The 12,244-nt window shown below is 34.7% G+C and overlaps 2 protein-coding genes across 2 annotated transcripts in view; one reads left to right on the plus strand and one right to left on the minus strand.

Moving 5' to 3' along the window:
• Positions 1-880: 880 nt before the first annotated feature.
• On the plus strand, positions 881-4,534 carry LOC133174430 (RNA-binding motif protein, X-linked 2-like). The gene is made up of 5 exons (XM_061309554.1): positions 881-943; positions 2,004-2,162; positions 2,532-2,661; positions 2,896-3,076; positions 3,679-4,534. The coding sequence occupies exons 1-5, from the start codon at positions 930-932 to the stop codon at positions 4,272-4,274; spliced, it is 1,080 nt and encodes a 359-aa protein (XP_061165538.1). The 5' UTR covers positions 881-929; the 3' UTR covers positions 4,275-4,534.
• A 1,248-nt stretch (positions 4,535-5,782) lies between these two features.
• The window catches only part of LOC133174656 (integral membrane protein GPR180-like), an 11,680-nt gene continuing 5,218 nt past the window's right edge, over positions 5,783-12,244 (minus strand). Inside the window, exons 6-9 of the mRNA XM_061309746.1 lie at positions 11,072-11,223; positions 10,225-10,416; positions 9,209-9,286; positions 5,783-7,410 (exon numbers count right to left, since the gene is read on the minus strand). Coding sequence (XP_061165730.1) covers positions 7,255-7,410; positions 9,209-9,286; positions 10,225-10,416; positions 11,072-11,223 — 578 coding nt within the window. The 3' untranslated portion in view covers positions 5,783-7,254. The remainder of the gene's footprint in view (positions 7,411-9,208; positions 9,287-10,224; positions 10,417-11,071; positions 11,224-12,244) is intronic.

Raw genomic sequence — 12,244 nt, forward strand, 5'->3', positions numbered from 1 at the left:
GATAATTTATGAATTAATTAATAAACAGAATTTGTTATCTCTAAGAACAAATGATTTTGCTATACTAACAAGGTTTCAAAAATATTGAAAAAAATGAGGAGCAGACATGTCTGAAATTATTATATCTTGGAAATAAGTTTGAAAATAAGACAAGTCAATAATTAATGTCTCCATTCCAATTCTCATGAAATCAAAGATATATAATGAAGATTACATGGGGTTTTTTTACCCTAAGTAACAAAAACGTGGGGGAAAAAAACCCACATGTAATTTTTAGTCATATATGGGTTTAAAAACCCCACGAAAGATTATATGGGTTTATTTCCCCCATGGGGAAAATTTTAAACCCCATGGGGTTTTTGTGGGGTTTTTCATGGGGTAATTTTAAGTACATGTTTCCCCATGGGATTTTTATCTTTGCCACTTAATATCTCAAAAACTAGCTAAAAATGTTGGATTTTTTATTTCATAAATCAATTTAAATATAAAAACCCCACCATTTAAAAAAAATCCTAAGATAATAGCTTTAAAGGAAAAGGGTGCGCAAGTTCGGAAAAATGTCCATTCCGAAGTTGTCCGTCCCACTGTTATTTCCACAATTGGCCTGAGACCATATCGTAAATACAAATCTTGGGATAAGAGTTTCAGCAAGTGGATACTGTTGTTTTTATTGCAAATGATAAAAACTATCAAAAACACTTGACATTCATGGTAAAAATGCTTGATTCTGGAAACCAGAGACATATAACATATGTCTCTGTGGAAACTCAACGATGTGTCGCCTGAGTGTATGGGGACTAATGTTACACTGACCCACCAAATTCAAAAACGTACGACATGTCTTGCACCCGAAAACCGGAAGTCTTCAAGTGAGGGTTTTTAGAGAAGTAACGTTGATAGAAGAAATAGACATTTTGCTGCCTGGCATCATGAACCCTCTAACGTAATATACTTTATTTTAAATTATATAACATAAGTTAGCAACGATTAATCCATTGAAATTAAATGTAACATTTATAGATGGTGATTCAGAGCAAACTCAGGGATGTTTACGATTTCAGAGGAAATTCGAAAAAGTAATTGTAACTTGATGATGTTTATTTTATGAATATTTTGTTTAAACTACTTTATTTTCCGCCGAGTTTATGTGAGAAAATTTTCGATAAAACATCAGCTTCAGTTTAAAAACTGTTTTACAGTATGTATAATATACCAATGGCATGTATGTAAATCAAAGCTTTCTTTTCAAAGACCAAATTTTTGTCTATAAGTATTGTAATAAAATTAGGGGATTTTACTAATAATGTCGCCTACCTTAGTATAAGGTGACAACGAAACACCCAGGTTTACGTGTTGGGTAAACACGGGTACATGCAACAAACACAAGAATAACAGGTAACGTGGTGAATAGGTAGACTGGCAGGACTCGACTGATGTGGGAAGCGTGCCGGCACGGGTGGGTGGCTATGAGGTCAGGGTGAAAGGTCACAGGGGATATATTTACATATGCAATTTCACTACATTCCTTCCCGTTTTATTTAATAAAGCAAGGGGCAAATGTTGTAATTTACTTACTAGAGGAATGTAAGCCGAAAATATATGACTATTATTTAATATGACATGGAAATCCTACCGGCAACGCCAATGTAGTAAAATTAGGGGATTTTACTAATAATGTCGCCTACTTTAGTATAAGGTGACGACGAAACACCCAGGTTTACATGTTGGGTAAACACGGGTACATGCAACAAACACAAGAATAACAGGTAACGTGGTGAATAGGTAGACTGGCAGGACTCGACTGATGTGGGAAGCGTGCCGGCACGGGTGGGTGGCTATGAGGTCAGGGTGAAAGGTCACAGGGGATATATTTACATATGCAACTTCACTACAGTATGCATTTTAATGTTGAAATCATAAGTTCAAAATTTATCCTAGATTTTCATTTGAAAAAAAACTATCCATCAGAATTAATGCTCATATCTGCAGAATTTGTTTAACAGAAACATAAAAAATGTTCAGAAGATGAATGAGAGAGAACTAGAGTTAGGTCTAGTAGGGAAGAAATCATGGCATGACCAGTACAAGGACAGTGCATGGATCTTTATCGGGGGACTTCCCTATGACCTGACAGAGGGAGATGTAATAGCAGTGTTCTCACAGTTAGTAGTCATTACGTTATGGTTTGTTTTCATACAATTGTACATTTCTATTGTAAATATAATCAAACAGTTGAACTTTGATATCTAGAATATGGATATCTCAAATACCATGGATATGTCAAATTGATTTGGAAGTCCCAACCACTTAATTTTTAAGTCTTTTAAGTTAGATATCTCGAACCCTCAGATATCTGAAAGTTTTTTTCTCGGTCCCATCAAATTCGAGATAATGAGGTTTGACTGTAATTATATTATATGTGTATTAACCAGTTACTTTACATGATGAATACAGTGAATTATTCAATAAATATTTAATAACCTACTAAATTCTATGGATACATCTAAATTAAATCTTTTATTTTCTGTAAGATATGGCGAATTGGTGAATATCAACTTGGTGAGAGATGGAAAGACAGGAAAGTCTCGTGGATTTTGCTTCATTTGTTATGAAGATCAGAGGAGCACTGTACTAGCTGTAGATAACCTGAATGGAATCAAGGTAAGCTGAAATCTCTTAAGTTTTGGATATTATCATGTTAGAGAAACATAAGGTCATGAATTTCTTTTACTCATTAAAGACCCCTATTGACTTCAAGGCCAAAAGCTGAAAGTTGAAGGTTGATCGTTTTTTCTTTCTCCATCTGCATATTTTTCCTTAAGTAGGGGATGCAAAATCTATGAGTTAGCCTGTTAAAAATGGATAATAACAGTCCATTTGTTTGTTTACATACAGCTCTTAGGAAGAACCATTCGTGTAGATCATGTGGAAAATTACAAAGTCCCCAAAGAGCATGGGGATGAGGATGAGGTAACAAAGAAACTGAGGCTGGAGGGGATTGCCCCCAAAGTAGAGGACGAGGACAGTGATTCTGAGGAAGAGGATTATACTATACCAGTGAAGAAAAACAAAAAAGGTTAGTAACTTTGATCATGATTCACAAGGGTAGTTCCTCTTGAATGTGCTCTCTTTTTTTTGGACTTTGATGTTTTTTGCTCTGTATGAGTGAATGCAATATAGAGAAGAATTTTAGGTATGATGTTTCAAGGGTAAACAAAAATGCAAGATTTTTTGCAATTCCTTATTCTTGTCAGTGTGATCTGTATTGATAATGAATCATTTTTGCAAAATTTTCATACTTCTTTGTACGTCAACCAAAATCCACTACCTCAAACTTGATCCATATACCATATTTTTTCCCCTGTCATTGGTCCTCAATTCAGAGACACAGTGTACCTTAAATACAAGAGAGTTACCTAATTATCTTACTTATGTCAGTAATACACTAGCTATTATTACTCGTTGTATTTTTTAATGATACATGCATGCCACAAGTCTAATAAATATTACGAAAACTTTAATCATTTAGTTCACAAGGTACCCTTTTTTATGGATTTGATAGGTAATTTTACAATATTAATGATGCATTTGCTGGTAATTCTTCTTATAAGTAAATGCACTGTCAATTCATGAATTTATTGAAAGAAGATTTGATAAATGATACTTCCGTATTAACAGAGAAAAAGGCAAAGAAGAAGAAAAAGAAAAATAAGATGAAGAAGCAGAAGTCGGACAGTGATAGTGAAGACTCTAGCAAAATCAAGAATAAAAGAAGGAGTGAAAAATCCCAAAGCACAAAAGAATTACCTGATAAAGAACAAACTAAAAATCAAAGACAACAGTCATCAATAGATAGGAGAAAAGAGAGTGATAGAGACTTAAAGGATAGAGAAGGATCTCCAGTGAGGTATAGAGAACAAGGTAGGGATAGAGATACTGGATCTTCATTAGACAGACCCAGATACAGAGATGATAGATACAGGGACAGATCACCAAGAGGTAGAGACTTTTCCCCCAGACGAAAAGACAGGGAATCACCCAGACGGCGAGAACAGTCCCCTCCACACAGAGGGGATAGAGAAAGAAACAAGGAGTCACCTAGGCGACGAGAGAATTCTCCTCCGTACAGGAGAGATAGAGACAGAGATTATTCCCCAAAGCCCAGAACTCGAGATCGATCTCCAATTAGACAAGTTAGGGAGTATTCACCTCGTCGAAGGGACAGGTCCCCCAGGGATAGATACAGTGATAATTATAGGGACAGGAGGAGGTGACAGAAATAGAGGTGACACAGATAGGAGGAGGTGACCTAGTTATGAGGAGGTGACTTAGTTATGAGGAGATGACTGAGATAGGAGATGGTAATAAAGGACCATCAACATACCACACAACACGTACTGATATAAACAAGAGGTGGATCCTAGGGAGTGTTCATGAGAACTACGACAAAGACAAAATTTATACATGTAGTAGTCTCTGCAGTATGAAGACTTATGATTTATTGAATTTATATCTAAGTCATGTGAGGAAGAATTATATAAAAATGCAGTCTTCCATTTTGGTGTTTTTTGATTTTTGCTAAAATGAAGATATGATGATAAAAGTGATTTTTTGCTGGTTTAAAGCAGAAATTAAAGTCAATTTGGCATTATTTTTGAAAATACGTATGAAAGTTTATCAAAGCTTATATGAACTATTTACATGAATATTTGATTAAATAAAAATTTAGAGAAGAGGCTTTTTGAACCTGGAGCATACAAATGAAATTAATAGTAAAAATTAGAATAAAAGACTAAAAAGCTGCAACTCTGATACAATACCATTACACGGTTTCTCTTTTAATCTAGAAAGACGAGAAAAAACCCAGAGATATTGGAGGATTCAAGATATTGAGGTTAAAAAACAGTAAAAAAGTGTTTGTGAATTATGACTTCCTTTTCATTCTCAGTATTGAAATTCAACTGTATTTGTACTTGATTTCAAAACTTCTTTCATACACCTATTAAGTCTTTTTGTAACAAATTTCTAATTCACGTAACTCATATATAAACTCTCTTTTAATGTGTGTATGTTGGTCTGGATTCAGCATTTGAGTGGGTATCATTTGGAAACACTGTAATTTTTAAGGAAAATAATTCGGCTTCCCTGTGATAGAATTATTGAAATAGATTATAAATGTTAGCTACCATATAGAATAACACAGTCAATATAGGTTGTAATGTAGGATGTCACAGTAAATATAGGCTATAGTATAGATGCCACATTCAATTTGGGCAATAGCATAGGATGTCGCAGTCAATTTAGGCAGTAGTGTACAATGTCACAAACAATTTAGTTTTGGTTGTCACAGGCAATTTAGGCAATATGTAGGACTTTTGTCAATTTAGCCATAAGTTTAGGATGTCGCAGCCAATTTAGACTGTAGTAGATATAGTCAAATTAGGCTTTAATGTATGATGTAACAGTCAATATAGGCAATAGTGTAGGACATCAGTCAATATAGGCTACCTAAGTAGAAGCACAATCAATTTAGGCCACATTGTAGGATGTCACAGTTAAATATAAATTTTAAATATAAATATAAATTTGTGGTCTTTTCACCATGAAAACCACAGGCACTTGTTTTGTAATAAATTTTTAACCCACAGCATTACAAACTATTTATTACAGAAACAGGTGCCTGTGATGAAATTAATTTCACAGTATACAAAAAGTAAAACCACCCAAACTATGTAAACCATTCAATTGCCTTTTAAGCACATTTTTCAGCAATTACAACGTAAAAGATTCATAAAATTTATTTTAATTTTAAATAACTTGATAATGACTTGTACAACCACAGTTTATCAATGATATCATGAACACAATTAGATGTTACAACAAACACACTTACATAGTTATTACATACAGTTACATTTCTTCTTCACACACATTTACACTCTTTTTATACAATGAATATTTTATTCAATATACATATACTGTGTACACAGGCTTTTCCTCTGGTGTGCATAAATAATTTGAATTAATCTCCCTTCAGATTTAATGTACAAAGCACTCGATCAGAGCATTCATAAACTACAAGCCCTTTTAGTAGCAAACGTACAATTTTTTAGTATACCTCACTTCATATAAATGTTTATAATGCACATGTAGATACATGTACAAAAAATTGTACATAAACACTCCATTCAACAGCCATGCAAATTTTACAAGAAAACACACTTATGTCAGGTTTACCATTCAACATGTTTCAATACACAGACTTTATCCTAACCATGTAAACAAAGAATTTTAAAAGGCATGATTTCTTGTTTTGGCAACTTACAAAATAAATGAAATAAAATTCATGCAAACAGAAAACCAGTGTCAACTAACTTAAATTTTGCTAATGCAAATTCAACATTCAACTAATACATGTAATTGTAAATCCGTAATTACAGCATTTCACCTTTAATAAGCTGAGTTTTCAAATCTGCCACTTTTGGATGACAGTGAAAATAAAAATGTATTCTAGTGCACAGTACTGTATACAGTATCATAAAAGTCATGTAACATTATAAAGACACTCTTATGAGCAGTGAGTGCAAAAACAAGTCATGAAAATGTATAATGAATCCATGCACTTCCTACAACCAATTTAATTCTTCTTTCTTTTATACATATACTCAATTTAGTTCGGCTGGGGTATAAATATATAACCAGACAATGTATCTTGTGATACTCACATTCACATTTTGTTCAAATTTGACATGCAAGTATACTATATTCTGATCTACTTTGAGTATTAAATATAAATTAGATGCATGCCATTAATGAAATTTTAAGCAACATTAATTTACAGATACTATGCACTTCAAGTTTTACCCATTTCATGTAGAAAAGTAATATGATTCTTTTTTAATGCATAATTAAGTGTGCACATCATTGTATACATGTACATGTATCAAAATATATTTCAATTTGTATTTGGCAGACTGCTGTTCTCAAATTTTAAATAAGCATTTGATACACATGTATCTGATCAGGTATGTAATTTTATAACAAAGCACAAAAACATTAAGAAAGAAATGTGAAGTGCATTAAGCTTCATTTTTTGAAAGAAAAATGCTACCCAAAGCCCTTGACCAAAAATTTCTCTCTTTAATGCAATAAATACAGGCACATATTAAAAAAAATTCAAGCACAAAACCTGACAAAAATACAATCTATGTCCTGAAGTTTGATAAGGACTACAGTGAATGACCAAAAGATTGGTCAGGAGTACAGTTTATGTCCTAAAGTTCTGTCCATTCTCAGTGGAAGTGTGCTGGAGAGTGCAGATATTTCCCAGTAGAGGCTTCTAGAGAAGAACAATTTGTACAACATGCCCACAGCACAGCACTGACATAAGACCACGCCCATAGTGATTAGCTGGAACACAGAAAAATCACAGAATCAGCATATGGAGAAATTACATTTGTATCAAGCCATTGGGGGCCATGATTTGAACAAACTTTAAGCTTTTGTCTCAGGTAAACTTAAAAAATTAATAAACATAGGTAATCAGAGATTACAGAGCTCACCTCAACGAATGTTGTCTTTAAGTAAGGCAAAGTCCCACACTAAACTAATAATCTAGGAATGTGCATCCCTAGATGCAACATTTATGCAATTTTGGTCTGATAGGGCTTGCAGTTACTTGGGAATGGACTTATCTGAAAACTTAAAACTAGACACTCATTCAGAAAATGTAAGTCAAATCCAGCATTCGAAGCAAGTTTTGAGATTGTTCGTCCCTTGATGCATCATCCATGCAAGTTTGGTCAATATAGGGCTTTTAGTTACTTGGAAATGAGATCTGCTCCAAAAACTTTAATCTGGTCACTCATCCGGAAAATATAGGTCAGATCCAGCATCCGAAGCAAGTCCAGTAGTGTGAATCCTAAGATGTATCATCCATGCAAGTTTGGTCAATATAGGGTTTATAGTTACTTGGAAATGAGATCTACTCCAAAAACCTTAACCTAGTCACTCATCCGGAAATTGTAGGTCAGATCCAGCATCCGAAGCAAGTTCAGTAGTGTGCATCCTTAGATGTATCATCCATGCAAGTTTGGTCAATATAGGGCTTATAGTTACTTGGAAATGAGACCTGCTCCAAAAACTTTAACCTGCTCCAAAAACATTAACCTTGTCATTCTTTAGCTGAAATTGCAGCATCTGAAACCTTGACTGGTACAATGAAACACACTAGAAGCATCCTCCATGCATCTCTGACTAATATAGGCCATAGAAGTACTTGAAAAGAAAACTGCTCCAAAAACCTTAACCTGGGACGCCGACGTCAACACCGACGCCGACGCCGAGGGTATTACATAAGCTCCCCCAACTTCCTTGAGGTGAGCTAAAAATGAAATTGTTCTAAATTTCAACCATTAATATAGTAAATTGGACCTATATGATCTTCATGTTGTTTTGCAACTTCATCTTTAATTCTTTATTACAATAACTATGTTAGTTGATAAAAAAGGTCCAGACAACTGAAATAACCATGTTTAGAATGAGTGAGACTGAGTCAAACTATACTCATCCTCACAATGTCAAGGTTTTGTGATTTCGGAACTCCACACTAACCCTTGACATAAGTCGCTATTTAAAAATTGGGCTAGAAAGCTACTATTTCATTTGTTCCTGGTCTAGGACTGATCACAAAACAGCTTTTATTATCGGTAAGTTTCGGAAACAAATATGACTCGTCTTTAAAATGGAAAGTGTCAATATTGTAGGATTTGTGACTAGTTACTTTAAATGATTAACATCGGGGATTTTGAAGATCATCCTCCTTACAATCACAAAAGATGTGCTCTGGAGTTGAGCAATTTGATAACGATGGATTTGAAGAATAAATTCTCATTGGTTAGTTTATAATTACCCATTGATTACGTCATGTGTAACCGCAAGCCAAACTTTTAAATAACGACTTATGTCAAGGGTATGTGTGGAGTTCCGAAATCACAAAACCTTGACATTGTGAGGATGAACTATACTTAGTAACTAAAGTCTGAAAGTGGTAATGTATTTAAATTAGTGCTGGATTCTTAAACCTTGGAGAGTCCCATGGTGAAAATCCTAAATAAAATATCATACAGTATGTTCAATTAGTTTTTATCACTTTTTAACATATTGAAATGTTGAGATTGAAGCACCTTACTGTAATACATCAACATACCTTATAACGAAGATATTCATAGAATATCCAGGACAGGACAACTAAAAGTGGATAGCATAAAAACCAAAGCATACAGCTCTGTAAAATAAAACCAGTGCTCATTAAATAATTAAAATACTACAAATAGAATTCAGAACAACTTTTTCAACTAGCAGATAAGAGGTGGGTAAACACACACCCCCCCCCCCCCCCATGTTATAGAATGGCAATGTCCAGGTTTACCTATGAGAAACCCAAAATATTTGTCTGATTGAAACAAGAAGTAAGAAAGTTTTGTGAAAGTCTCATCAAATTTTATTCATTCATTTCATTGGTATAGAGGAATTGCAGATAAGACATGGACACCCCCAATTTTATAGAAAGAAAGTGACCATGTTTTGCTATGGGAATCCCCAAATTTCTGTCAAATCAAATGAAATTTGTGCAAAAGATGTGCACATTGGCACTATGTAATGAGGATTTTGTAAAAAAGTCTCATTAAATTTTATTCATTGGTATAGGAGGAGTTGCGAATACATGTAAGAGATGGGTACCCCTATTTTATAGGAAGAATGGCATGTCCATGTTTTGCTGTGGAAAACCCGAAATTTCTGTCCGATTAAAACCAGAAAATAGGAGGTGCACAATGGCACTATGTAATAATGATTTTTTGAAAGTCTCATTATTCAGTGGCATAAGAGGAGTTGGGGATAAGAGATGGGTACTCTCAATGTTATAGAAATAATGGCAGTGTTTATGTTTTGTTCCGAGAAACCCCAAATGTCCAAATGCAAAATATGAGATGCACAATGACACTACGTAAAGATTCTGTGAGGGTCTTATTAAATTTTATTCCATGATATAGGAGTTGCAGATAAGAGATGGGTACCCCCAACTGTTAAGGACGGACAGCTCCATCACTAAATATACCCCCACCCACTTCTCAAGCGGAGGGAATGAGGGTTATAAATATGTGCACATACACATATGCTAAAGTTTTATGTTTAAAAATATTTAATAAAGAAGTAAAAAGGTACCTTTGTAAATGATTTATAAAATTCTCGTCGTAGAGCGCTGCGTTCTGAAGACACAGTTACATTCAGATTCCATGCAAATAAAGCTGCCAGCAGGATCCGCAAAATGACTAGGGCTATTCCCGCAAAGCTGCGATGTGCATGGTACATCCTGTGGTCACTGTCCTGAATCTGCTCCCAAACAAACAAAACAGCCTACAAACAAATACAATAATATACAAACAAACAAACAACACAGCCCCATATACAAACACAACTGCCTTAAGACATACACGATACAACTTGAAACAGTTGACTGTTATAATACGTACTGTAAAATTACATATTTTTGTGGGGTCAATTTTTTGTGGTTTGAGAAAAAAATTCATGGTTTTTTCTTGGGGATTGATTATGTGGTGGTTGAAAATGTGTCGAATTGTCAATTTTTTAAATTTTACATTCTGTGGATCACATGAATTTGTGGGTCTCTTCATATATGTACCACGAAAATTAAACCTCCACAAATATTAATGATTTCCCAGTATTTGAAAATAAATATCAATGATAGAAAATCAATCAGAGCTTTCTGATCAGATAGTTCTGTACATGTTGAATAAATGTAAAATATATTTCTGGCTGTTCTCTACAAAGATTTTTCTTTCATGATATTTCAAATTATTAGGCACATGTGCATGATGTTTTACATGTACCTAATTAGACAGACTGTAAATTTCCCCTCAAGTTCATGTACATAGACCACTGAAAAAAATTGGTTACTTTTCTGACTTTAATTAAATATTCTGGTTTTCCAATTCATGTTTAACACACAAAACCACATGACAGTCGTGTGCCATATACTGGTAACACTCACCTGAACAATTCCAAGTACACCTACAACTTTAGCTGCTGGTTTACGACTGACCATCTGTAGGTGTGCAAATCTGTAGGAGGTGCCCAGTGTCCAGCCCAGACTGAGACTCAGGAGCATGTACAGCATAGCAAACTGGGATAACACATCAAAGACTGAAAATATAGGTTAGAAGCATGTACAGCATAGTAAACTGATACAACACATCGAAGACTGAAAATATAGGTCAGAAGCATGTACAGCATAGCAAACTGGTACAACACATCAAAGACTGAAAATATAGGTCAGAATTGAAGCATGTACAGCATAGCAAACTGGGACAACACATCAAAGACTGAAAATATAGGTCAGAAGCATGTACAACATAGCAAACTGGTACAACACATCAAAGACTGAAAATATAGGTCAGAATTGAAGCTTGTACAGCATAGCAAACTGAGACAACACACCAAAGACTGAAAATATAGGTCAGAAGCATGTACAGCATAGCAAACTGGTACAACACATCAAAGACTGAAAATATAGGTCCAAACAATAAACTGATGATATAAACAAGAGGCCCAGGGGCCACATCGCTCACTTGAGCACTATGGCTAGGAAAAAGCAGAAATCAGTTCAGTCTTGAAAGGTTGAAAAGTTTAAAATAAAAAAGTGGTTTGGGGGGGAGGGGGGTCATGAATTGAACAAATTTGAATCTACATTATCTGAGGATGCTTCCATTTAAATATGACCAATCATGGCTTTGCTGTTCTTGAGTAGAAGATTTTTAAAGATTTAACCTATGTATTCCTATGTAAAACTTTGATCGCCCATTGTGGCCCCACCCGACGCCCGGGGGTCATGATTTGAAAAAACTTGAATCTACACTATCTGAGGATGCTACCATATAAATATGACCAATCATGGCTTTGCTGTTCTTGAGAAGATTTTTTAAAGATTTTTCCTTTATCTTCCTATGTAAAACTTTGATCAACCATTGTGGCCCCACCCGACGCCCGGGGGTCATGATTTGAACAAACTTGAATCTACACTACCTGAGGATGCTTCCATGTTAATATGACCAATCATGGCTTTGCTGTTCTTGAGAAGAAGATTTTTCCTATATATTCCTATGTAAAACTTTGATCGCCCATTGTGGCCCCACCCGACCCCCGGGGGTCATGATTTGAACAAACT

This window comes from Saccostrea echinata, unplaced genomic scaffold (genome assembly GCF_033153115.1).
Source record: "Saccostrea echinata isolate AGI-Se365-2 ecotype Australia unplaced genomic scaffold, CSIRO_AGI_Sech_v1 ptg000058l, whole genome shotgun sequence".
NCBI classification, from domain to species: domain Eukaryota; kingdom Metazoa; phylum Mollusca; class Bivalvia; order Ostreida; family Ostreidae; genus Saccostrea; species Saccostrea echinata.